Consider the following 26,926-nt stretch of genomic DNA (forward strand, 5'->3'; position numbering starts at 1 on the left):
CGGAGCGGGATAGGGCTGCGGTCGCGACCGGCTGCTGAGCGACGCCCGCTCGGGATTCGGGGACAGGCCGCTCCAGGAGCTCGGCCGCCCGCTCGGGCGCTGGCGCTGCAGTGCGGGCCCGGCTGCGGCTCCTCCTCCTCCTCCCTGCGCGGCGCGAGGCGGGCGGGGCGAAGGTTGGCGGGGCGGGTGCAGGCTCCGCCCCCTTCGCCTCGGCGCGACCGGGCCAGCGATGAGGGACTGGCGTCCGAAGGCTTCACCCTCAGCTCCGCAGGGTCGGCGGCAGGGCGGGGCGTCCGGAAGTTCCGCCCCACGCGTCTCCGGGTCGCATACGTCGTGGGGCGGAACAGGAGGCGGGGCGTCCAGAAGCTCCGCCCGTCGCACTGCAGAGTCGGCCGAGGCGCGAGGTGGACGAGGTATATTCTCGCTCCGTCCCCACTGCAGGCTTAAAGTGCGTGGGCGGGAAGCAGTGGGCGGGGCGCCACCTGGCTCCGCCCTTCTGCTGCGGTGTGGGCCGGGCCGCGGGCTCCTCCTCCTCCTCCTGATGCAGCCACAGGCCCCACCCCGATCCTTCTCCCGGGCTGTCTCCGTGGGCGTCCCCAATCAGTGTCCACAATCTCTCGATGCTCCCTCTGACTCTATGCTTCCCTACCCCAGGTTTCCCGGCTAAGAGACAGAGGGAGAGAGGGGGAAGAGAGACAACAGGCAACGGGAGGTTGATGGTGAGAGCTTATTGAAAGACAAGAGGGAGGAAACCCACATCCTTCATTCCCCATCCATTCATTTATTGCCTTATTTATTCCATTGAAACTTCACAGCTCTAGGAAAAGGGTGCTACAATTATTCCCTTTATTAAATGAGGTCACTGAGGCACAGACAGTCTAAGAAATTTGCCAGCAGGGCGCAGTGACTCACTTCTGTAATCCCAGAACTTTGGGAGGCCAAGGAAGGTGGATCCCTTGAGCCCAGAAATTCGAGACCAGCCTGGCCAACATGGCGAGACCCTGTTTCTACAAAAATTAGCCAAAATTAGCCAAACTGGTTCATGCTTGTAGTCCCAGGTACTCCGGAGGCTGAGGCCGGAAGAGCATGTGAGCCCAGGAGGCAGTGGCTATAGTGAACAGTGATTGTGCCACTGCACTCGAGCCTGGGCAACAGAGTGAGACCCTGTCTCGAAAAAAAAAAAAAGGAAAAAATAAAAAAAGAACTGGCTGGGAGCAGTGGCTCATGCCTGTAATCCCAGCACTTTGGGAGGCCGAGACGGGCAGATCACAAAGTCAGAAGTTCGAGAGCAGCCTAGCCAACATGGTGAAACCCCCATCTCCACTAAAAATACAAAAATCAGATGGGCATGCTGGCAGGTGCCTGTAATCCCAGCTATTCGGGAGCCTGAGGCAGTAGAATTGCTTGAACCTGGGAGGCAGAGGTTGCAGTGAGCCGAGGTCGTGCCACTGCACTCCAGCCTGGGCAACACAGCAAAACTCCGTCTCAAAAAAAAAAGACATTTACCAGGTCACACAGCAGGTGGGTGGTAGGGCTGCGATTGTATTCCAAACCCAGCTTTTAATTGCAGTCAGATGACAGACGTAAGATTCAAGGACTCCAGTGGAGGGAAGATACAGCCACAAGAAACTGCTGCCAAATGAGCAAAACACATTAACCAAGTCTTAATGATTCTTTGAAGGTGGTTGTGGAGTAAAATGCGATTGTTTAGAAAGGATTTCTGAAATAGAAAAGACATAGGTTTAAAGAAACAAATTAATTATCTGGAAATGAGATTCTAAACTATTTGAAAAACCATGTGGGCCGGGCACGGTGGCTTATGCCTGTAATCCTAGCACTTTGGGAGGCCAAGGCGAGCAGATCACAAGGTCAGGAGTTCGAGACCAGCCTGGCCAATATGGAGAAACCCCGTCTATACCAAAAATACAAAAATTAGTCCAGGCACGGTGGCTCACACCTGTAATCCCAGCACTTTGGGAGGCTGAGGTGGGCAGATCACGAGGTCAGAAGTTCGAGACCAGCCTGACCAACATGGTGAAATCCCGTCTCCACTAAAAATACAAAAATTAGCTGGACGTGGTGACACGCACCTGTAATCCCAAATACTCAGGCGGCTGAGGCAGGAGAATCGCTTGAACCCGGGAGGCGGAGGTTACAGTGAGCTGAGACTGTGCCATGGCATTCCAGCCTGGGCAACAAGAGTGAAACTCTATCCCAAAATACAAAGAAACAAAAAATCAAAAACCATGTGGTGAGACAGAGCAAATAAAATGTGCCAGAGATCTTGTTTGGTTCACGGAGGAAGACATTAGGGAAATGTTTCTTGATAAAATACAGACCTGAGGGTTTTTATTAACAGTTAATAATTGTTAGCCTAAAAGGGGAAAACTAGAAGAGGAGAAAAGAAACAAGAAAACCTGGCTGGGTGCAGTGGCTCACACCTGTAATCCCAGCACTTTGGGAGGCCAAGGCAGGCGGGTCACATGAGGCCAAGAATTTGAGACCAGCCTGGCCAACGTGGTGAAATCCCGTCTCTACTAAAAATACAAAAAGTAGCGAGGTGTGTTGGTGGGAGTCTGTAATCCCAGCTACTCGGGAGGCTGAGGCAGGAGAATTGCTGGAACCTGGGAGACAGAGGTTGCAGTGACCCGAGGTCACCCCACTGCACTCCAGCCTGGGCGACAGAGTGAGACTCCATCTCAAAAAAAAAAAAAAAAAAAAGAGGCTGAGCACAGTGGCTCACGCCTGTAATTCCAGCACTTTGGGAAGTCGAGACGGGTGGATCACGAGGTCAAGAGATCGAGACCATCCTGGCCAGTATGGTGAAACCTCATCTCTACTAAAAATACAAAAATTGGCTGGGCGTGGTAGCACACGCCTGTGGTCTCAGCTACTCGGGAAGCTGAGGCAGGAGAATTGCTTGAACCCGGGAGGGGGAGGTTGCAGTGAGCTGAGATCGCACCACTTCACTCCAGCCTGGGTAACAAAGTGAGACACTNGCTGAGCACAGTGGCTCACGCCTGTAATTCCAGCACTTTGGGAAGTCGAGACGGGTGGATCACGAGGTCAAGAGATCGAGACCATCCTGGCCAGTATGGTGAAACCTCATCTCTACTAAAATACAAAATTGGCTGGGCGTGGTAGCACACGCCTGTGGTCTCAGCTACTCGGGAAGCTGAGGCAGGAGAATTGCTTGAACCCGGGAGGGGGAGGTTGCAGTGAGCTGAGATCGCACCACTTCACTCCAGCCTGGGTAACAAAGTGAGACACTATCTCAAAAAAAAAAAAAAAAAAACAGGAAACTGCAAACACAAAGTAAATGTGCCATTGTCGATACCAGAAAAATAAACCTAAGGCAAAAGGTGTTAAATGGGTAAAGAGTCTGTTTTTCTACACAATAACAGGTATAGCCTATGTAGAATATATTATGAACTGTTGTATTCTCAAAAATAGAACATTGGCCGGGCGCGCTGACTCACGCCTGTCATCCCAGCACTTTGGAAGGCCGAGGCAGGCAGATCACCTGAGGTCGGGAGTTTGAGACTAGCCTGACCAACATGGAGAAACCCCATCTCTACTGAAAATACAAAATTAGCGGGGTATGGTGGCGGCACCTGTAATCCTAGCTACTCGGGAGGCTGAGGCAAGAGAATCGCTTGAACCCAGAAGGTGGAAGTTGCGATGAGCTGAGATTGCACCGTTGCACTCCAGCCTGGGCAACAAGAGCAACACTATGTCTCAAAAAAAAAAAAAAAAAAGAACATCAGCCTACAAAGCTAAACTGTGAAATACAAAGATTTTGAAAAACAAAAACATTGCAGGAGGGTTTATCACACCTTCTCTTGAAGTTTACAGATCAAGTAGACAATTTTTGTCCAGGCACAGTGGTTCATGCCTATAATCCCAGAACTTTGGGAGGCCGAGAAAGGAGAATTACTGAGGCCAGCCCGGACAACAGAGAGAGACCCCATCTCTACAAAAAATACAAACAAAAAATTAGCCAGGCATAGTGGAGCTCACCTGTGGTCCCAGTTACTTGGGAGGATGAGGTGGGAGGCTCACTTGGGCCCAGAAGGTCAAGGCTGCAGTAAGCCATGATTGCACCACTGCACTACAGCCTGCATGACAGAGTGAGATCCTGTCTAAAAAAAAAAAAAGAGAGAGAGAGAGAGAGAGACAATTTTTTTTCTTTTGAGACAGAGTCTCGCTCTGTTGCCCAGGCTGTTGGAGTGCAGTGGTGTTAGCTCACCGCAACCTCTGCCTCGCAGGTTCAAGTGAATCTCGTGCCTCAGCCTCCTGAGTAGCTGAGATTACAGGCATGTGCCACCAAACCTGGCTAATTTTTGTAATTTTAGTAGAGACAGGGTTTCACCAGGCTGGCCAAGTTGGTCTCTAACTCCTGGCTTCAAGTGATCCACCTGCCTCGGCCTTCCAAAGTGCTGGGATTACGAGCGTGAACCACCATGCCCAGCCAAAGAGACAATTTTTTTAAGTCAGTAAAGATATAGAGACTTTGAGTAGCACAGTTAATAAACTGTAATGTACACAAAACAGGGCTTGTTAACTATATTGGCATTACAGATGTTAGGCAAGGTCAGAGGAAAAGCTTAGATAAGAACGTGGCCTTTGGCCGGACACTGGCTCACACCTGTAATCCTAGCACTTTGGGAGGCCGAGACGGGCGGATCACAAGGTCAGGAGATCAAGACCATCGTGGCCAACGTGGTGAAACCCCGTCTCTACTAAAAATACAAAAATTAGCTGGGTGTGGTGGTATGTGCCTGTAATCCCAGCTACTCAGGAGGCTGAGGCAGGAGAATAACTTGAACCTGGAAGGCGGAGCTTGCCGTGAGCCAAGATCGCACCACTGCACTCCAGCCTGGGGACAAAGCTAGACTCCATCTCAAAAAAAAAAAAAGAAAAAAAAAAAGAACGTGGCCTTAACCACCACCGCCCCCTAGAGGCTCTCTTGGGTACTTTCGCTTGCTCGCTGCACCAAATCTTGAACCCAGATCACAACTGAGGCTCCCACAAGCACACCCTAATTCAGGGATTCCCACCTGAGTAGAGAGGCCTGAAGAACCATCCGAAGAGCGTCACAGGACAGCTGGACACCCTGACAGCCCAGATCACTGAAAGGTAAAGATGGAAATAATGGACTGGGCACAGTGGCTCATGCCTGTAATCCCAGCACTGTGGTAGTCCCAGGTGGGAAGATCATTTGAACCCAGGACTGGGAGACCATCCTGAGCAGCATAGTGAGACCACCGTCTGTACAACAAACAGAAAAATTAGCCAGACATGGTGGCACGTGCCTGTAGTCACAGCTACTGGGGAGGCTGAGGCGGGAGGACTGCTTGAGCCCAGGAGGTTGAGGCTGCAGTGAGCCATGATCACACACACCACTGCACTCCAGCCTGGGCAGCAGGGTGAGATGTTGTCCCAAAAAATAAATAAATAAACGAAAAAAGGGAAGTGATGGATGTGTACCTTATCTTGATTGACGTGCACCCACAATGGTTTCATGAGTGTACAGATATGTCAATACTTATCCAATTCTATACTTAAAAAATGTGCAATTCACGAGAGATCCTGTCTACCCACCCCCCCAAAAAATAAACTAAATAAATGCCTGGGTACAGTGGCTCACGCCTGTAATCCCAGTACTGTGGGAGGCGGAAATGGGTGGATCACTTGAGGTCAGGTTTTAAGACCAGCCTGGCCAACATCGAAAAACCTCATTTCTACTAAAAATGCAAAAATTACCTGGGTGTGGTGGTGCACACCTGTAATCCCAGCTACTTAGGAGGCTGAGGCAGGAGAATCCCTTGAATCCGGGATGGGGAGGTCGCAGTGTGCTGAGATAGTGCCACTGCACTCCAACCTGGGCAACACAGTGAGACCCTGTCTCAAAAAATAAATAAATAAATAAAAATTAGAGCATACATAAATGAATAGGCTGGGTGGAGTGGTTCATGCCTGTAATCCTAGCACTTTGGGAGGCCAAGCCAGGCAGATCACTAGAGGTCAGGAGTTCAAGACCAACCTGGCCAACATGGTGAGGCCCTGTCTCTACTAAAATACAAAATTAGCAGGGTATGGGGGCACCTGCCTGTAATCTCAGCTTCTAGGGAGGCGGAGGCAGGAGAATTACTTGAACCCTGGAGGTGGAGCTTGCAGTGAGCCGAGATCATGCCACTGTACTCCAGCCTGGGCGACAGAGTGAGACTCCATCTCAAAAAAAAAAAAAAAAAGAAAGGAAATGAATAGTAATGAGCACACATCATAGAAAATCTATGGGGATGCAAAATTATACATGGAGAGAAATGGATAACATCACTTATTTTATTAGCATGAAAAGCAAGCCAATATATAAATTAAGTATTTATTTCAGCATTCTAGAAAAACTGTAAAATAAACCCCCCAAAAAAAGATGGAAGGAAATTACAAAGTAAAGAGCAGAAATTAGTTATTTTAAAAGAAAGAGTAGGGCCGGGCGCGGTGGCTCACAACTGTAATCCCAGCACTTTGGGAGGCCGAGGCGGGTGGATCACAAGGTCAGGAATTTGAAACCAGCTGGTTAATATGGTGAAACCGCGTCTCTACTAAACAAACAAACAAAAGAAACAAACATAAAAAAATGCATAGAATTGATGAATAAAATCGAGCTATTTAACAGATATAGTTACTAAGATTTTTCTAGAAAAAAATTCTGGTAAGTGTGACTGAAAGAGAAAAAGAAAATATGGGACATTCAGATGAAGAATGAAGGTTTTATTCACAGAGATGAAAAAAGTTGAAAACTAAAAAAAGAAATTATGTGCGGCCGGCACGGTGGCGTCACGCCTGTAATCCCAGCACCTTTGGGAGGCCCAATGTGGTCGGATCACGAGGTCAGGAAACGATGACAATCCGGGCTAACACCTGGTGAAACTTCCATCTGCTACTTAAGAATACAAAAAACTAGCGGAGCGGTGGACGGTGGCAGGGACACCTGTACGCTGTACACCCAAGCAACTTTGGCGGAGGGCGTGAGGCAGGAGAATGGGCGTGAACCGGTGAGGCGGAGCTGCAGTGAGCTGAGATCCGGCCACTTGCACTCCAGCCTGCGGTGACACGCGGGAGTGACTCTGCCTCAAAAAAAAAGAAAAGTTGGTCCTAGGTGGCGCGGTGGCTCGAAGCCGTGTCAATCCCAGCACTGTTGGAGGCGGAGACGGTTGTGCTGCGGGGCATCATGACGGGTCAGGAGATCAACGACCATCCTTTCGCTAACACGGTGAAAACCCCGTCCTACTAAAAAATACAAAAAACTAGCCGGGCACGGTGGGCGCACCTGTGTAGTCCCAAAGCTTTACTGGGCTGAGGCTGAGCAGTAGGTAATGCGGTGGAACCCCAGGAGGCGGAGCTTGCGGTAGTGATCTGAGATTCCTCGGGCCACCGTCCAGCTCTCAGCCATGGCGGCAGAGCGAGACTCCGTCTCAAAAAAATAAAAAAAAAAGAAAAAAAAGGAAGATATTATGTGCATATTGTTGCCTACATTTTTTGAGAATCTTTTATATGGGATGATTATATGTTACATAATGTACAAAACCGAAGTCTTAGGGAAAAATATAAAACCCATTAATTAAACCAATCAAACAGAAAGCATACACATTGAAAACGTCCTATTCAAAGAGCCATGTGCAGGTAAGACAGCTTTAATCCAGATCTTTTTGTGGATGCAATTCTATCAAATGTTGGAGAAATCATGTAATTTGTGGATTTATTTAGACTCTTAGAAAACTTAAGCTGGCACCGTTTGGTGGGCTGTGATTGCCAGTAATCCCAACATCTTGGGGAGTGCTTAAGGCGGGAAGATCACTTTGCAGCCCAGGAGTTCAAGAGCCAGCGCTGGGACAATAGTCGAGTCGCCCACCTCTACAGAAGAAAACTGACAACATAGCTTGGGAGACTGAAGTGGAAGAGTTGCTTAGAACCCAAGAGTGCAAGGCGTACAATGAGTCAGAAGCCGCCGCACCAGCTGCACTCAGTCTGGTTAACAGATGTAAAACTCTATTTCAAAAAAATAAGAGGGCGGACCGGCAGTGGCTCCACACTCTGTAATCCCAGCACTTTGGGAGGCCGAGGCAGTGTGATTACCTAAGGTTAGGAAGTTCAAGATCCAGCCTGGCCCAACATGGTGAATAGCCCTGTCGTCTTAAAATACAAAAAATTAGCGCGGCATGGTGGGCCGGTGTGTGGCTTACACTATATCCCAGCACGTGTTTGGGACGGCTGAGGTGGGCATCACGAGGTCACGGGGATTTAGACCATCCCTGTTAACGACGGGTGAAACCTGTTCTCGACTAAAATACACCAGCACACCACAAAATTAGCCAGCGCGTGGCAGGCACCTGTTAGTCTCCGATGCTACTTGGGAGGCTGAGGCAGGATAATGGGGCCTGAACGTACAGGAGGCGGGGCTTGCAAGTGAGGCCGAGACTCGCACCACTGCACTCAGCCCGCCCCTGGTGAGAGCCAGACTCCATCTCAAAAACAAACAAACAAACTTAACAAAAACTTGTAGCCAGGTTGGGTACTGGTGCCTGTAATCCCAGGCGCAGCTTTGGGAGGCTGAAGGCCAGTGGGATCACCTGAGGTTAGCAGTTCAAGACCAGCTCTGGCCAACATGGGTGAAACCCTGTCTCTACTAAAATCTAGCGAAAAATTACTGGCATGGTGGCAGGCCCTATAATCCCAGCGGTACTCAGAAGGCTGAGGCAGGAGAATTGCTTGAACCCGGGAGGTTGGAGAACTATGGAACAGTTGAGATTGAGATCCACGCCACCTGCACTCCAGCCTGAGTGGGACAGAGCAAGGAGCTCCGTCTCAGAAAAAGAAAAAAAGAAAACAATAGAAACATTGCGGACGGAAAAACACTTGGTTTGCAGTCCAGGGTAGTTCCAGTGATTCTTTTTTTTTCTTTTTTTTTTTTTTCGTGTTGTCTGTTGAGACAGTAGTCGGTTGCTCGTGTGCCGAGCTGGTGACGTGCAGTGCCGGGAATCCTAGCTCCCTGCAACGCTCTCGCTCTCCCGGGTTCACGCCATTCTCGCTCGCCTCGAAGCCTCCTGAGTAGCTGGGGACTACCAGGTGCGCGCTGCGCATCGGCGCGCCAGGCTAATTTTCTTTCTGGTCACTGAGTCTTTTGCGAGTAGGAGATGGGGTTTCACTGTGCGCGGTCTCGATCCGTCCTGGATCCGCCCGCCTCGGCCTCCCAAAGTGCTGGGATTACAAGCGTGAGCCACCGCGCCCGGCCGTCAGTGATTGTTATGGTTATGCAGGGGTCTGTTTTGTTCATCGACAGGGATCCCCGCACCTGCCATGAGGCCATGTGTGTCACTCTGAGGCTGCCAGGAGAGCCTGCAGCCAGGAGCCCTGATGCTGACTCCTCCAATGGCTAAGCGGACGCCCTTACTCAGCTCAGGGGCAGGAAGCCAGCACTGCTGAGAGCAGGCGACTGGCTCTGTAGGAGTGAGGATACCGCTCTGACAGCCACAGAGGCGCACATGACTCCCCTGTTAGCTCATCTTCTGTGTGGCAGATCACCTCTGCCACCTTCCCCTCTGGGAGCACCTGACTCACTGTGATCACATCTGCAGGCAACAAAGGGTCCCCATTCGGGTAGGGATAGACACGTGCTTTTCACGACCCGCCCGGCAGGGCCTCAGTGCCACCATGTGAGCAGGCTGAAGGGGGGTGACCTCTTAGGAGGACACCAGGTTGCTGCATGCCTGGACACCAGGGAGAGCTTACCTGTGACGTCACCCACGTGCTGGGGTGACTCAGTGCTCCTCTCTCGGGTGGAAGTCGCGTTCAGTGCTGCCGCAGTTCCTCCGACGTCTCCATGGCAACGTTCACGCGAATTTGGTAGAACATAAGGTGTTTGAGCTGGAAGGGACCTCAGAGATCGGCTCCTCCTGCCCCCTCATATCATGGAGAGGGGAGCAGGCCCAGACAGGGAATGCGACATGCCCAGGGGCACACAGCAAGCTGCGGACCCTGCAGAGGGCACAGACTGCTGAGCTCCAGAGGATAGTCTTGGGAGGTACCCTGGGGGCATAGCCAGTGGGGGCTTTGCCACTCCCTGGCTTGCTAAGAGCCCCGTGAAGTCCAGCCCAGCTCTCTGCTGCTCAGCCACAGAGCTCTCCCTCCAGTGTCCGGCGGGAACAGGAGTAGGCAGGACAGGGCCCTGTCCTCAGGAGGCTCACAGACTGGTACAGATGCCATGCAGCTGCTGGGGAAGGGCTGGTGAACATCCAGGGAGCCAGAAGTGGGGCAGGAGGAGCCAGGGCAGGCTCCCTGGAGGGTGGGGCTCCTGGCAGAGCCTGGAAGCCTGAGGAGGCCTCACTCATACCTGCACCCCCTCTCCCGGCACAAAAGGGCCAGCCTGAGGGCCCCACTCTGGGGCAGAGTGTAGGGAACATGCTGGAAAATGGGAGCCAGAGACAGACTGTCCTGGTCCATGGGTCTCAGGGGTCGTTGTGGCTGGGGACTCACAGCATACATCCCTCCAGACACCCAGAACAGTCAGAAGGCACTGGCAGGAGTTAGAGGGCACAGTGTGAGAGTGCCAGGGGGCCGGGCCATCAGAGGGTAGCAAGAGCGAAAGTCCCAGAGCAAGGCCCCAAGGAGACCGAGGGTGCTCCCTCCCTGGAGGATAGGAACCTATGGAGATCTTCCCATCCCTGGCAGAGTCAGCTCTGCACCAGAAGGGTTGAAGGCTGTAGCACCCCTCCCAGGGGAACACGGACCTCACTCTCCACCCCCAGCTCCCAAGGCCCATCTCAACTTCGGGCCCTGTCTCAGGGACCTTCCCTGGCCTACAGGACTCCTCTCTTCTCCAGGTCTGAAGATGCCAAGAAACTGGACATCCCAAGGCATCCCTGCTGACCTTTCCCACCATGCTGGTCCCCGCCTTGCCCTCGCTGGCCCCTGCCTTGTGCTTGCTGGTCCCCGCCTTGCCCTCGCTGGCCCCTGCCTTGTGCTTGCTGGTCCCTGCCTTGCCCTTGCTGGCTGCCTGTTCTAGTTTTTTTTTTTTTTTTTAGATGGAGTCTCATTCCGTTGGCCAGGCTCGAGTGCAATGGTGCAATTTCGGCTCACTGCAAGCTCCGCCTCTCAGGTTCACACCATTCTTCTGTCTCAGCCTCCCGAGTAGCTGGGACTACAGGCGCCTGCCACCACGCCAGGCTAATTTTTTTTTTTTTTGTATTTTAGTAGAGACGGGGTTTCACTGTGTTAGCCAAGATGGTCTCGATCTCCTGACTTCGTGATCCGCCTGCCTTGGCCTCCCAAAGTGCTGGGATTACAGGAGTGAGCCACCGCTCCCGGCCACATTTAATCCATCTTTCATCCACCTCAGCATCCCACTGGTCTCCGCCCCATGGGCATGGACTCTGACCCTCCCTTCCCTTTCTCCAGGCCTACAGCTTCTTTCCTGAAGTTCCTTTCTGTTCCTATTACCCCTCCCCTGGGTGACTGCAACCCCCATGAACTCATCCCCAGGCCCACAGGATCCACCATCCATCCCCTCCTGCCAGTCCCCGGTATTCCTGTAGCACAGTATCCTCTGTTGTTCTGCTCAAAAGCCATGCACATCTCCCTACTTCCTGCTGTACAATTTCCAAGCTCCTAGGAATTCCCTTCCCAGCTGACCCCGTCCTACCTTACCAGCTTGATTACCTCCCATTTCCTCCAAGGAACTGGACTACACTTCGGCCACCTCAGCACAAAGTGCCCACCTGCTAGTGCTCTCAGCCTATACGTATTCACTCCCTCCACCCGGGGACTTTCTTTGTCTCTTATGTCAGACTCTAGCTCAATCATCAAAGCCCAGTGCAAACCCTCCCTCCTCCAAAAGTCTTGCCCTCACTACTGATCACATTGTCTTAAATCTTTGTTAGCAAGGCATATCCTCCTGAAGTGAAGCCTGTGTTTCTACATCACATTTCTTTTTTCTTTTTCTTTTCTTTTTTTTTTTTTTCAGAGTCTCGCTCTGTCGCCCAGGTTGGAATGCAACAGCACAATCTCAGCTCACTGCAACCTCCTCCTCCTGGGTTCAAGCGATTCTCCTGCCTCAGCCTCCCGAGTAGCTGAGATTATAGGCATGTGCCACCATGCCTGGCTAATTTTTGTATTTTTGGTAGAGACAGGGTTTCACCATGTTGGCCAGGCTGGTCTCAAACTCCTGGCCTCAAGTGATCTGCCTGCTCAGCCTCCCAAAGTGCTGGGATTACAGGCGTGAGCCACCGCACCTGGCCTCTTTCACCAATTTAACAACTACTTATGGAGGCCCAGAGCTGGCTGCTGGGGACAGCAGTGACCAAGACAAGCTGCTTCCTGTGCCCAGAAACCTTACACTCCAGAGGGTGAAACAGATGGCAAACACAGCAACTAAGAGACGTAATGATCAAAGATTACGAGGCCTGCTGGAAGCCAAGAGAGGGGTCTGTGGTGCAGGCACCCAGAGCTCCCCATTTTCAAGAGAAACCACAGACTTGGATTTTTACGTAAACTCTCCTAATTTTAAAGGCTGCCAGCGCAAGCCCGTTTCCTCTGCTCAGTCAAGGCTCCCCTCCCTGCATGGCCTCCCACTTTCTCCGGCGCGCTTGCCTCCTTCTCTTCCTGGGGGCCCCATCCACACTCCTCCCCCTGCAGGATGCCCTACTTGCACCCAGCTCCTCCTGCTGCTGCCTACGCCCTGGGGATACCTGAGCAGCAGCTGGCAGGAGGGACTCCACTGGACTGGGAGTCCACTGCCCAGGACCCTGGGGCCAGTGCACAGCAGCTGCTGAGGCCCCCAGCTCAGACCCCGGGCCAGCCATCCTGAAGGAGGCCTTGTAGGGGGTGGACACTTGGAGTCCCCAGAGCTGCAGCTGCAGAAGCCAAATGCCTCTGCCCAGGCCCAGTGCACACACACTGGGGGTTGGTCTGGAAGAGCTGGGGGGCCAGAGGAGTGAGACAAGGAAGGGAGGCCTGGCGGGTTCTGAGAAGGCTTCCCGATTTGCCCCCCAGCTCTGCCAGGTCCTTGGGGATTGAGTATACAAGGATCTCTGCCTTGGGATGGTTTATGTTCTCTGGAGCTGGAGTTCCCAGGAGCAAATCCTAGCTCTGCCCTTCCTAGCCTGCTGACCTTGGACAGCCCTCCTTGCCTTTCTGAGCCTCAGTTTCCCCATCTGGACACTTGGGGCAGCACCCACCTTGAAGGATAACTTTGAAGAGGTCATGTGCCTGGCATGCAACAGCGTGTGTAGCGGTGTTCCACGGCCTCTGCCAGGCCCTCTCGAGGAATCACTCCACTGGGCACTATCCCTCCATCTGTGTTTTCTCAGGCCTCTGACCCAAGAGGCAGTTGATTGTTTGGGCTCTGGGCACTGCCAGCTGGGAGGAAGCAGGCCTCTGAAAGGCCCAAGGTCCTGGTGACAGCTGTCACGTTTCCGGGGACAACCGGGTCATCTCTCCAGCTCCCAGAGAAGCACCAAGAAGCCCCCGCATGCCAAGGACACCACCCCTCTGCACCACTGTGCCCCAGCTCTGACCACGGCAGTCCCATCTTCTCTGTGAGAGGGGCTGAGAGAGCTCCAGTCAGCCCAGGCTGGGGAGATGGGTCTGCCCGGGACCAGCTTAGGGTTTGGAGAATCAGCCCTGGCCACCTGAAGGTCCGAACCTGGAGGGGAAGGGCAAGGGGCCAGGCACACAGCCTGGACAGGGGCCTCTGCCTTCCACCTTTCAGACCCTGAGGGTAGAGTCCCATGGGAGGGGACCCTCAGGGGGCCAGGGGCTGGCTGAGACAGCGACTTCCTCTTTCCCGCGGATCCCCAGGCGTGCGCAGCAGGCAGAAGCTGCGGGGGAGATCGCCACGCCCCCTGTGTCCTCCCGGTGACCAGCTGTCACCCGAGTCCAGGGTGCTTGTCCCAGTAGCCGGGCGTGTTTGCCAAGCGAGGGTTGGAGCTTCCGGGACCCGCCTGCCCTGGAGGGGACGGAGCAGGGAAGGGCAGCGGGCCAAGCGCCAGGCATCTGGAGCTAAGGGAACAGAAGCCCGCGGTGCCCGTCCATGGGGGCCCTCTGCCCCAGCACCCACATCTCAGGACACCCCCTCCTCCCAGGTCTGGCAGTCCAGTTTGGGGGTCACCGAGCTGGGGTGGTGTGCAGCCAGCAGGAGGGATTCAGGATCCTGGGGTGACCCCTGGCTCAGGCCTGCCACCTCACAGCTGGCTCTAGACCCCGAGGCAGCCCCGGGCACGGGTCATGGTCGGGGGACGGGGCGGGGCCCGGGCCTCCTGACCCGCCCCGAGCGGGGGTGTATTTCCATGTCCCCGCCCTGCGCACAGCATTGGCGGCGGCGGCGGCGGCGGCAGGAGGCAGGGCTTGAGTGGCTGTGCGCCCGTGGAGCGGCGGGGGCGGGGCGCAAGCGCGGCGGACCAGGGATGGATGACCGCCGGCCGCCCGCCGGCCCGCCGCCGGCCGCCCGGAGGGAAGGTTCGGGGTCCGGGTCGGGCTCGGCGGGGCAGGGAGCGGACGGCCTGGGGGCACGGTGGGCTGCCCAGGCGGGAGGGGAACACACTGAGTGCCCGCCCGCCATGTCCAGGAAGAAGACCCCAAGAGCAAGGGGCCAGCACCCCTGCTGCCTCCACGCTGCCCGCCGCCAACGGGCCCCGACCGGCGCGCTCCGGGACTGCGCGTCCCGGCCCCGACACGCCGCCCAACGGGCCCTTGCAGCCCGGCCGGCCCTCGCTTGGCGGCGGTGGCGACTTCTACGACGTCGCTTTCAAGGTGAGCCAGACACCCGCCTCCCAGTCCAGCGCAGCAGGTGGCACCCGGTCTGAGCCAAGGGTTGGGGGTCAGAGAGGGGGTGCAGGGCCCGCGGCCCCAGGGCGCGGAGCCGACGCGGGAGGCACCCCGTGGGGCTTGCACGGTGCATCGTGCACACACACAGCTGTCCATCCCAGGTCTGTGGAATCCAACAGCTGGCGGGGCCTGTCCTCCACCCCCAGCCGGCATGGCGGCACAAGGGGTCCCGTGACCATCAGTGCCCTGCCCGGGGTCTCACCATTTCCCATATGCTGCCCTCCCTCAACCCAGGGGCTGTGGGCCTTTTTTTTTTTTTTTTTTCCGCTGGGGGGAAGAGGTTTGCCAGATGGATGGGGAACCCTGGGACCCCAGGCCAAGGCAGAGGCTGTGTGGACTTGGCAGGGGGCTGGGAGGACCATCTTTAGGTTTGGTAGCACAGGTTTTGGGGAGAAGGCCTGACTGCCCCCTACCTGCACCCCCCCTCCCATCCTCAGACTTGGTCCAGGTCCCTCCTCAGGTCGAGACCTGACCCTAATGGGGCAAATTCCTCTTGAGCCTTGATGGGGTCATGTCCCTACTGGGATGTGGAGAAGCCCCCAGCAGAGGCCTCCCCAAGTCTCTTAGGAGGTCCCTAGCTGCCACCCCATCTGCTCCCCTCCCAGATGAAGCCTGCTGTCCACTGTTGGGGGGTATGGACGTTAGGGAGGGTCCGGGATGGAGGTGGCTGCCCTCGTTCCCTACTGAGATGGCCACTGTGCAGAAGGACAGAGCGGCCCCAGCATTTCAGAGGTAGAGGCTGGGTGTCCAGCCCATCGGGGTCCCTGGCTCCGCTGAGCCTGCAACCCCTCTGACCAGGTCAGCTCAGGGCAGACCGGACTCCCCCTGACCCTCCTGCTTGTCCTAGGTCATGCTGGTGGGGGACTCAGGCGTGGGGAAGACCTGTCTGCTGGTACGATTCAAGGACGGCGCTTTCCTGGCGGGGACGTTCATCTCCACCGTAGGCATTGACTTCCGGGTGAGTGGAGGCCCCGGCCCGGCCCCACATCACCCCACGTCCTGCTGGTACCCCTGAGCAGCAAGTTCTCTGTGATCCCCGTGGTACTGACAGGCTCAGGCAGCCTGGACCCCAGGTGGAATGCCTTAGCCACCAAGCTGCCCGCCTCGACCTCCCAACACCTGGGCTGGTGGCTGCACCCGACAAACATAGTTGCCCTGTGCCAGGGGCTGGCATTACCCAGGGACCATATCCTGTGCCTTGGGGGAGGTGGACGCTGCTGCCTACAGGGTGATGGGTCAGAGGAAGTCAAGGGGCATGTCCACTTGGGGCCAGCAGTGCTGCCTCAGTCCAGAGGCCTTGCCGGGCCCTAGGAGCACGTGCTCCCTGCAAAGCCTGAGCCAGGGTGTTTCCAGGGTTTGCCTAGGGGAGAGGACCCTGCCCTTGGGTGAGGAGGCCACCCCCTCCACCACCAGCCCAAATTCCTCGTGCTGAGGTGTTGTCCTGTTCTCAGCAAATCTTAAGTTTGCATTTTTCTCACCCTTTAATTAGAGCCAGTTAGAGGGAGGATGGAGGGAGGGCTGTCCCAGGGACAGGAAAAGGGGCTCCCTCCAGTCTGGGAAACTGTTGTCTACCCTGTCTGGGGGTTCCAGTTCCCCTCAAGTCCTCTGAGATGGAGAGAGAACTGAAGTGCCCGAGGGGGGCAGGCCAGTCCTGTCTGGTCCCCACTTCCCCACCTCCCTCTTGGCTCTCGGGTGGGTGGTAAGAGGTGAGGCCATTTGGTTCACACTCTTGTTCAGGGTGCCAGGAAGGCGGTGTCCTCCCCAGCCCAGCAGATGGCCCTGCCTGGTTCCCGGGAGACCCAGAAGCACTCTGACAGCAGGAGCTCAGGCTGAGGGAGGTGGCATGCGTTCCAGCTGGCCCGGACCTCAGGCTGCACCTCAGGCTGCGGCTGAAGCCCCCCGCCCCCACCCCAGCAAATGGACTGGGGCTAGACCACTCCCTGCCTTACATCTATTCCTTAATTGGGAGGGCCCGGCCCGGGACGCTGCCAGGCAGTTCTGGGATCTGTGGTTACTGCCTTGGGTCCGACAGGCCCAGGCCCAGCCCTGACAATCCCAGCAAGAAGAGGCTTGGAATTTTTTATTCTTTTGAGACAGGGTCTCACTCTGTCGCCCACGCTGGAGTACAGCGTTGATCATGGTGGACGCAGCCTCCAAATTCTGGGTTCAAGCCATCTTGGGAGTCTTTCAAATTAGCAAAAAGAGCTACTGGGGAGGCTGAGGCATTGCAGCTCGTTAGTTACTGCAGCAGCCATGTGACTGGCACCCATTTGCAGATGGGGAAACCGAGGCAGTGTCAGTAAGAGGCCTGGTGGGGTCATGAGTTCAAATAAGTCAGCACAAGAGCTGTGGGGAGAGGCCTACACTTGCAGGTGTGGATGAGGCCAAATTGGTTTAAGGGAACCCTGCAGGGGCTGGGCTGGACCTGGGAGCTGGGAGGTCTTAGGGGACGGGAAGCTGGGTGGGGAGGAGAGCCATGGGACTCTGAGGGGGGCTAGTGGGGATAGAGGCTGGGCCGGGCCCTTGCCAGAGCTGCCTGGTTCTGTTTCAGAACAAAGTTCTGGACGTGGATGGCGTGAAGGTGAAGCTGCAGGTAAGGTGACTGGCAGAGGGCAAGTTGGGGGACAGGGGATGCCAGGGAGGGGCTGGACAGTCTGACCAGTGCCTGTTAGCTGCAGATGTGGGACACAGCTGGTCAGGAGCGGTTCCGCAGTGTTACCCATGCCTACTACCGTGACGCTCATGGTGAGCCCCTGGGTACCCGGGCTGGTTGGGGGGGCGGATCTGAGCACCTGAGGGTGCAGGTGATGGTGGATGTCCTCACTGCCCTGTCTCCAGCTCTGCTGCTGCTCTACGATGTGACCAACAAGGCCTCCTTTGACAACATCCAGGTCAGTGGCCTTCCTGGTGGGGTGAAAGGGTCCTGATAAGGCCTGACCCACCCCAACCTCCTTCTGGTAGATGGCATCAGGGTTCCAAAGGACCCCACTGAGAGTAGGGGGAGGGAAATGACAGCCTTCTGGGCTGGAGGTGGCCCAAGTGGACCTGAGTGCCATTCCAGCTCCCTTAGCAGAACCCTTTGTGTTAAGGGACCTGTAAGGTGGGCTTCCCTATGTGGTACATAGGGGGTTATCACTTGTAAAGACAAGTATCCTGGCCAGGCATGGTGGCTCACCTGAGGTCAGGCATTTGAGACCAGCCTGGCCAACATAGTGAAACCCCATCTCTACTAACAATACAAAAATTAGCCTGGTGTGGTGGCACACACCTGTAATCCCAGCTCCTCAGGAGACTGAGGTTGCAGTGAGTCAAGACTGCCACGGCACTCCAGCCTGGACGACAGAGCAAAACTGTCTCAAAAAAATAGAATGGGCCTGGCATGGTGGCTCACACGTGTAATCCCACCACCTTGGGAGGCCGAGGTGGGCAGATCATGAGGTCAGGAGTTGGAGACTGGCCTGGCCAACATGGTGAAACCCCGTCTCTACGAAAGATACAAAAAATTAGTTGGGTGTGGTGGTGCGTACCCTGTAATCCCAGCTACTTGGGAGGCTGAACCCTCCCAAGGTTCTCTGAACCCGAGGAGAACAGCTTGAACCCAGGAGATGGAGACTGCGTCATTGCACTCCAGCCTGGACAACAGGGAGACTCTGTCTCAAAAAAAAGATGAAATAAAGACAGGTGCCCCATACACCGTGACCTGGAGGGCCAAAGTTCTGGGGCACAGGGCAAGCCATGGAGGGAGCCCCAGCCTGGTCTACTGCGTCCCACAGGCCTGGCTGGCCGAGATCCATGAGTACGCCCAGCACGACGTGGTGCTCATGCTGCTGGGGAACAAGGTGGGAGGCCCGGTTGTCCTCACCTGGGTCACAGGGCAGGGCAGGTGAGGGGGCAGGGGCCAACCATGGGCCAGCTGTCACCAAGACCCTGTGCCTGGGCCAGGTGGACTCTGCCCATGAGCGTGTGGTGAAGAGGGAGGACGGGGAGAAGCTGGCCAAGGTGAGTCAAGGCAGGGGGGTGGTGAGGGGTTGCCCCTGGAGGCCATGAGCCTGGGCTGTCCCCGCCAGGCCACCACCTGGCTGGCAGCAGCTGTTTACAGGAGTATGGGCTGCCCTTCATGGAGACCAGCGCCAAGACAGGCCTCAACGTGGACTTGGCCTTCACAGCCATAGCAAAGTAAGTCCTGCCAGTCACCAGGACTCCCCCAGCACAGGGCCTGAACCCTCTTATTGGAGTCCAGGCCATCGTGTCCCCTTGTCACCCCCATTCCGCAGGGAGTTGAAGCAGCGCTCCATGAAGACTCCCAGCGAGCCACGCTTCCGGCTGCATGATTACGTTAAGAGGGAGGGTCAGGGGGCCTCCTGCTGCCGCCCTTGAACCTGGCTGAGCTCAGTCCTCTGGAGGAAGCCGCCGAGCCCCCAGAAGGCTGGACAGTCTCCAGGCCCTTCTGACTTTGTTGCCCAGTGGTCAATACCAGTGTCTGTTTCCAGGATCCCCAGGTCAAGCCTTGCCCCTTCCTCCTGCCAGCAGCAGTCCCAACAAGCAGGCTTCTGAGAGCCCGTGGCCCACACACTGGCCACCGTGGAAAAGCAGTCTTCTGCACAGGAGGGGGCGCGGCATGTGGACAGACTTTGCCACGGTGCTCTGCTGCCCCCTCCTGGACACACCCAGGTGAGGGAGGGCTGGGGCTGGCACCACACAGTGCCTAACCCTAGAAAACCCATGTCTTCACCTGCACACACTGCTCAGGCAGGTAAGGGAGGCCGCCTGCCCACGCCTGGGACAGAGGGCTTCACTGCTAATCACATCGTGCATCTGTGTGTCCTGGGAGCTACCTGCTCCCAGTCCACCCTCTAGGAGGCTCTGGCTCAAACAGCAATAGGGTCTTCCTCAGTGACCCTGGAGGATGCCTGTGGCCTTGTGATAAAACGTGGGAAATCACAGAAACGCCAGAAAACGACAACTGCCAGCCCGACCTGGCCACAGCTGAGGTCTGTGATTTCCCAGCACGCTCCACCTTGCACTCAACTTGGCCTGTTGATTGCAAGCCTGTTTTCAGTCCTAGTGAATAAAGTTGTGTTTTCTGGAGCATCTGTCTCATCTATTGAAAAAAATCCACTTCTAGAGCAGATGCTAGAGTTTGAGAGACTCAGCAGGGCCCAGAACCCTCAGCAGGTGTGTGGGTATCACTCCCCCATGGCTGCCTCCCTAGAGAGGAACATGGGAACCCTAGGTGGTGTCAACTTCCCTCCACAGATCTCAAAGGCCTTTCTAGACTCACCCTGGGGCAAAGGCATGAAAAACAGTATTTGGCTGGGTGTGGTGGCTCACACCTGCAATCCCAGCACTTTGGGAGGCTGAGGCGGGCGGATGACCTGAGGTCAGGGATTTGAGACCAACCTAACACGGAGAAACCCCGTCTCTACTAAAAATATAAAATTAGTTGGGCATGGTGGTAGGCACCTGTCATCCCAGTTACTTGGGAGGCTCAGGCAGGAAAATCGCTTGAGGCAGAGGTTGTGCCATCGCACTCCAGCCTGGGAAACAAGACTGAAACTGTCTCAAAAAAAAAAAAAAAAAAAAAAAAAAAAAAAAAAAAAAAAAATTACGGGCAGAAATGGCGAAGGCAATCCCAAGAGATGGAAAGTCACTGGTAACAAGTTTCCGTTCCGTTTTCACGTCTCTACACTTTTCCAAAATTGCCTGTGGATGAGTCAGACCTCCGGGGTGCCAGAAGAATAGGAAAATAAAGACACTTGCGAGAAAACCGAATCAACTCACTACCTTTGCTTTATTGCTAAGCACTTCAATCGACACAACGCCCACCTTACCGCTCGGCCCTCCGGATTGAGGTTTACTTAGGTTCAAAATTTGCAACCGGCTGGCGACGAAACCTGAAAGTCAGACAGCGCCAAAATGTAGACGTAAGTCCCCACTCCCTCGTTTTGGGCAACACTTGTTTCCACTCTCAGCCCGTCCCCGTCAAGAGTGAGCACCCCCAAGCCTCAGTCTTACAAAATAATCAGACTGCACGTGCAGTTTTCATACGAGGTGTCAGAAGTCAAAGCAATTCATCACAGGCTTGGAGAACAGGGGAACCCAGGCCCGGCCCAGTCTTACCTGCAGGTAGCTGAGGGTCTGAGATTCAGGAAGAAACGTTTAAACACTAAGGGATAAAGTGGAGCCTAGGCCAAGGCTGGACGCCCGGGGACCAGGCCGGCCTGCAGCTTTCAGGCCGCCCTCAAAGCCACGCTTGCGGCCCAGGTCTTCCCTGGATCTTAGCACATGGCGTACGAATTAAAACAACCCTCCCGCTTCGCACTCGACCGCAAAAGAATGGAGGCGCGCGAGGCTCAAGCTTTTATAGAAACTTTCCCACCTCTGTCATTGGGCTATCCTGGCGGAAGGGCCCGCCTTCCCTTGCCGCTGGTACGCCCGCTCCCTACTGCGTTGTTTCCACCAATCGTACCGTGGCATTTCTTCTGGAGGCGGTCTCTCGGACCCAGAACCGAAGCTCCTCCCTTATGCAGATTCCGTGAAGCCTAACGGTGAGTGACGGATGAGCAAAGCCAATCAGACATCAATCTGCAACATAGAGTGATTCTGAAGCCGCCAATCCCGCCCCGCGACCACGAGGCCGCCGGAAGTCGTAGTTTCGGAAATGCGGCGCGTGAGGCAGCCGCCCGGGCCCCGAGAGGTGGGGAACTACAAGTCCCGGCGGGCGCAGCGGCCGAGCGCTTCCGGCTCGCGCGTCCAGTCCCTTTCCCGGCCGGCGGCCGAGGGGGCATCATGAAGCGGGCTGGCAGTGCTGCCGCTCCTGGGCGGCCGCGGGCGGGTGAGTGTCCCCGCGGCGCGCCCGGCCCGGAGCTCGCGCCTCGGGGCTGCGCAGTGGGGCGGGATCGGGCGCGTCGAGGTCGAGGCGAGGCGAGGGGTCGGGCCGGGGTTGGGGGGGCGGGGCTGAGACTGTCGGGGTCGGGGTCCGGGTCAGGGTCGGGGTCCGCGTCGCTGTCCGTCCGCCTGTCAGTTGTCCGTCGCTCGCTCCGTCGTGTTCTCGCGCGTTCTTTACTCATTCCTTTTTCCTGCATTCCCCAAGCCGCCCGGGTGCCAGGCACTGTTCTGGCCACCGGGAGACTGCGGAGAACACGGTCCCAGTTCTTCTGTGCTCGGCGTCTGCTGCAGGGTTCCCCAACCTCCACACTATCGACCACGCGGTCCGGGTCGCTCTTTGCTGCGAGGGGCTGCCCTGTATATTGTAGGATGTGGAGCAGCCTGCCTGACTCCTGGCCGCTGACAGTAAACACCCCCTCTTCCTCAATTGCGATAACAATTGTCTCCTGCGGGACAACTCCCCCTTATTCCCGATCTAGACAGACAGGGTGGTGAGATTGACAGGAGATAGTCAAAATCATGGGGAGCGGCGGTATATTCTGTGAAAGAAAGAAAGAGGGTGCTGAAAAAGTGAGTACTGGTCGGGGGTGGGGGCGGCGCTACCGTTAGCCAAAGGCCTGATGGAGAAGCAGCCAGTCCCGGGACACGCAGGAGGAGCGTTCCAAGCAGAGGGAGCCCGATGTACAAAGGCCTGGGTTGAGAAGGGGCCTGACGCACCCCAGCAAGCCCTGGCAAGTGGAGAGGAGAAGTCTATGAGGCCGGACCAGGTTCACAGAGTGCATGGCGGGGGGTGGGGGCGGGGTTATTGTGCTTTCAAATAAGTTGGGGTTGAGGAAGCGCTGGAGAGGCGGGTCCGATCTAGGTCGGGTAAAGACCTTTCTAGCTGTGTGTGGACCACAGACTTCGGAGTTCACTGGGGAAGCAGGAGAGAGGGAGGCTAGGCCATCGTCTCCTAGTCCCCACTGGGGTCCAGCTGTCAAGATATGGTTGGTTGTCTTGAGCCAGGCCAGAGTGGTCAGCTGGGGCTGAGTCTGAAGTCCAGGAGAGGGGCCTGCTGGATCCCAACCTGCTCTTGGGGGTGGAGGGCTGCTTGCTTGCTCAGGAATTTCACGCTGCCCAGCCTGTCTGCCCACCTTTCTCACCACCCCTCCAACCCCTTCCTGGGCACACACAGGCCCCCTAGCCCTCGCCAAGTGAGAAGCCTCACTTTTCCTCATTCCTTCTCTTTGGACTTCTCCCTTCCTAGTCCCCTTTCCTGTGCCTCTCTGTTGGGAATATCCTGACTTCACTGCTCTGGGCATTCATAGTTCTCTGTGGAAGCCCCGGGCCCCATGTCCTGATGGGGAGCAGTGGTATGGGTAGCCTGGTCGAGGGAGGAGAGGGGCCAGGAGTCGGCAGCCCAACCTGATGCCCCAACCTGAGGGTCTCTAGTGAAGTGACTTCCACTGTAGCCCACTGGGGCCGAGTGTCACGATATTTCTGGAAGTGAATGGAAAAGTTCAGGGTCTTTGGCATCCACCAAAAAGTGCCTTTGGCAGATTGAGTGGCGATTGGTGGGGCTCCTGCCCCTCTGTCTGCCTGTGTCCCCCACCAGGTTCCTAGCTCCTCCTGGGTCAGATTCGCGTTCAGCCATCACATGTCCCCACCCTCCCGCATAGGGCCTGGCACCCCATGGTTGGTGTGACTCTCGGCCAGCTAGTTGGACAAGGAATGAGCAGTTTGGGGAAAGGAGGAAGATGCGGTTGAAGGGCCTCCTGGCCAGGAAGCATAGACAGCCTGGCTCTGGGATGCAGCCGCTCCCCGGCTTGGCATGGGACTGGCTCAGGCACTGCCAGGCCTCTGGATGTGTGGCAGCCGTGGACGAAGCAAAAGGAATGGGACTCTGGTCACCACGGCACAGCCTGGGCCGGCCTCTCCGCCTTCCTCAGTCTCCATGGTGTGCTCAGCAGAGGAGCTACTGTCTGGGGCGCCTTCACTCTTAACAGGTGCATCTTCTCTTGGCTCCTTCCAGACGAGGGTCCGGCTGTACTCCATTTTTCGAGAAACTGGAGGCCGAGAGGGCAGGTACATAGCTGTGAAGTGGCAGAAGTGGAATTTGAACCGAGCTCTGTCTGAGCCCAGTGCCCGTTGCTTTGACCATGGTGTCACAGCATCTCCTGGACCGACGCCCTGTGGGATCAGGGAGGGCGTGTGGGGAGGGCCAAGAACTGTTGGCTGTGTGTGTCTCGGTCCGGCCTTCTCGGTGGGTGGGCACCGAGGACTTCACCGGGCCCTCTGTGTGGCTCATGCGGGAGGAACCTGTGGAGAGGGACCCACCAAGCTCTTAGGCTTCTACAGATCCCCCGCTGTCCCCAGCCTTGCTCCCTGGAGGAGGAGGGTGCAGCCAGGTGACGCAGGTGAAAGGGGAAAGCGAGCACTGGAGGCTGGGGCTGGTTATGTGCAGACCTGGACACCCTCACCCAGCTAGAGGAGGCCAGCTGCCTGGAAACTCGGGATGGAGGTGACCCAACCCCAGAAGCACCCAGGTGGGAAGTGGGGGGCAGCGACGCAGAGGGCCAGGACTGAGGGGCGTGGGACGGTGTGGGAAAGGAGGTGGCAGTGCGGTGGCATGCTGGCATGAGGGCGCTGGGTGGCTGAGTGGGTCGGACGGTCTTTGTCCTCACGTTCCTGTTGCCTCTTCGGGCCCAGATCTGGCCAGTGTTTGTGTCAGCTCCCTGCTGCTGCAGAGCAGAAGGAAGGAGAGAGCCCGGGAGACTGAGCCACACAGGAAGCAAATGAGAACACAGAGCAGGACTGGGAGACATGGGCTCGGGGGGGGTTGGGGGGGGGCACGCACCGCTGCCCTTGGCTCTTGGGCAAAGCTCATGACCTGTTTCTGAGAGTCTGAGGCCTACTTGACTTGGGTGAGAGCCAGGAAGGCACTCCCCAGCCCGGGGCCGTGAAGCTAGGGTCTCTTCCTGTGCCCTAGGATACTCTCCCCACTCTGGATCCCAGCAGCCTCATCCTCCAGGAAGCCCTCTGGACTTCCCCTTGACCGGGCCAGGTCCCCACACAATAAACAGCCATGAGATATGGGAAAAAAGGACTGAGAGATGTCGCCAGCCCTCAAGGGGCCAGAGGGGCAGCAAAAGGAATCTTTACTGTGAAGTTGGGGTAAAACCTTGGTCAAGCTGGGGGGACCCCCTCCCTGGAGCAGAGGGAGCTGTGGACACTGGAGAGGCTTGGCCAGGGCAAGACAGGCTTGGAGGCTGAGTGGATGCAGTAGGAGCAGAGCTGGGGAGGAGTTCAGAGGCCTCTGCAGAGCTGGGGCTGTGGGTGTGGGGGGCAGGGACAGGCGAGGGGGGCGCGGTGCTAGGAGGGATGGGGGGCCAAGCCGGCCTCGGACCAGGGCCTGCTGGGGTTCTGAGGGGATCCTGAGGACCAAGGCAGGCAGAGGCCAGGGACACCCCAGGGGCCTTCGACGTCACACCCTGCCTATTTGGGATGGAAAAAACGTTCTAAGGGATGTCAGGGAACAGCAGCGGAAGTGCGTGTGGCTTTGCTATGGCAACCAGGCCTGTTTCTATAGAATTTAGCGGCCTGGGCTTGGGCCGGGGGGCTGAGGCAGGGGCTAGGCTGAGTCAGGCAGTCTGTGGGTGCCCTGGGCAGGCTCTGTGATGCCAGTGGCCATGCTCGGAGCTCTGGCCACAGTCCAGCCAGCCGGCCACACACAGCCCTGTGGCAGGCGGGGCGAAGGCTCCTGGAGCCATCCCAGGCTCCTCCCAGGGCAGTTGCAGGCCTCACAGGCACACCCACCCATGGCTCGCTCCACACATATTCTGTCTCTTCCTGTGCCCTAGGATACTCAGGGCAGGGGACCCCCATACCCCACCTGCCCTGGGTTGCTAGAGGAGCTGCTTTCAGGCTGGGCCTGGCCTCAGCAGGGAGTTGCATGTGGAAGCCCCATCACCCCACTCAGCAGGGCTCCCCTGGGCTGCTGCCAAGTGGGCGGGGACCCCTGACCCACACCCCCTCCAAGTGTGTCTGCAGGGAAAGGGGTGGGTGTCCGCATCCCACATGCCCCCAGGGCGATGCCCCAGCAGAGCCCTCTAAGCCCAGCTTGTGGGGGCTGGGGAGGGGCTCCTGAGGGGTTTGCTGAAGAGGGGCTGGGGCGGAGGCAAAGAAAGGCTGAGGAAGACTTCTGCTTCCTTATTGTTCAGTGGGTGCCCCCAGGGCCCCAGGAATCCCTGCTATGTGGATGTGGGGTGGACAAAGACCCTGGGCCTGAATCCCAGTTTCAGGTGAGGTCAGGGAGGGGCTGCCCTGTGTTGGCCCTGGGAGGAGGGGACAGTGGGTGTCCAATCCTACCCTTCTCCTCTGCACAGTGCCGACCCATGCACCTGGTCCCTGAAGGTCAGCACTGGCCTTCCCCAGGGTGGATACTGCGCTTCCTCAAGGACTTTTCTCTTTCAAAGATCGAATCCCCCTGGAGCATCCAGCATGGGTAGTGCAGACGGGGCGGGCGGTGTGGACTCGGACGGGCGGTGCTCAGGTGGACGGTGTGGACGGGGCGGGCGGTACTCAGGTGGGCAGTGTGCTGGGGACATGGAAGGAGGGGCAGAGGGGCTGGTGGGGAAAGCCCTTCCTCAGCCCCTAGCTGCCCCTGTAGCTTCTCCCAGTTTGGGAAGAGGCTCCGATGCTATGGCGCACCCCCCACTTCCCCAGCGCTGGGAACTGGGGGTGGAGAGACCTGAGCACTGGAGGGGAGTTCTCAGTCTGGCTGACAGTTTCCTGCTCGGCCAGCCCCAGCCTTGATGAGTGTGGGGTGGGAAAAAGGCACCCTCCCTCTGGGGGACAGGGCACGCCCCTAGGACAGCCTCCCAGCCACGGGGGTGCCAAGCTATTGCACGTCCCAGCTGTGGCCCGAGGGGTCCTCTCCCTACTGGGGAAACTGTTATTGCAAAACCCAGCCCCGGGACTGGGCTGAAGGGAGGCCTTGGGCATCTTGCTCAATTCCGAGGTGCAGGGGTTGGATCCTGCCTTAGGGCGGGACACAAACGTTCCCTGGCCTCCAGCCCTGGGGTCCCTCCCACCTCCGTGTCCCTGGCTGGGGCTGAACACTGAACCCAAGTGAAATGGGAAGCAGCGTCGTCGTGCAGAGCATCCCCTCCCTCCA

The 26,926-nt window shown here is 56.7% G+C and overlaps 2 protein-coding genes and 1 long non-coding RNA gene across 5 annotated transcripts in view; 2 read left to right on the forward strand and 1 right to left on the reverse strand.

The window, feature by feature from the left end:
* Nucleotides 1-14,615: 14,615 nt before the first annotated feature.
* On the forward strand, nucleotides 14,616-19,971 carry RAB26 (RAB26, member RAS oncogene family). The gene is given in 10 exon segments (XM_017858529.1): nucleotides 14,616-14,638; nucleotides 14,640-14,808; nucleotides 15,731-15,841; nucleotides 17,435-17,476; nucleotides 17,562-17,628; nucleotides 17,722-17,774; nucleotides 18,657-18,722; nucleotides 18,826-18,882; nucleotides 18,983-19,059; nucleotides 19,158-19,971. Coding segments are annotated over 10 exon segments (768 nt in total). The 3' UTR covers nucleotides 19,261-19,971.
* A 684-nt stretch (nucleotides 19,972-20,655) lies between these two features.
* Nucleotides 20,656-21,225, reverse strand: LOC108519393 (uncharacterized). The gene is made up of 2 exons (XR_001882614.1): nucleotides 21,004-21,225; nucleotides 20,656-20,777 (listed from the first exon to the last, which is right to left on the reverse strand). It is a non-coding gene; the product is annotated as an uncharacterized LOC108519393 (long non-coding RNA).
* A 383-nt stretch (nucleotides 21,226-21,608) lies between these two features.
* Nucleotides 21,609-26,926, forward strand: part of TRAF7 (TNF receptor associated factor 7) — a 21,978-nt gene continuing 16,660 nt past the window's right edge. For 2 of the 3 annotated variants that reach the window (XM_017858486.1, XM_017858489.1), the window contains exon 1: nucleotides 21,609-21,718. The gene's annotated coding sequence lies outside the window, so the exon portion shown is untranslated. The remainder of the gene's footprint in view (nucleotides 21,719-26,926) is intronic. The other variant, XM_017858487.1, reaches the window with a different exon arrangement.

Source organism: Rhinopithecus bieti, unplaced genomic scaffold (assembly GCF_001698545.2).
Source record: "Rhinopithecus bieti isolate Rb0 unplaced genomic scaffold, ASM169854v2 scaffold_47707, whole genome shotgun sequence".
In the NCBI taxonomy this organism is placed as follows: domain Eukaryota; kingdom Metazoa; phylum Chordata; class Mammalia; order Primates; family Cercopithecidae; genus Rhinopithecus; species Rhinopithecus bieti.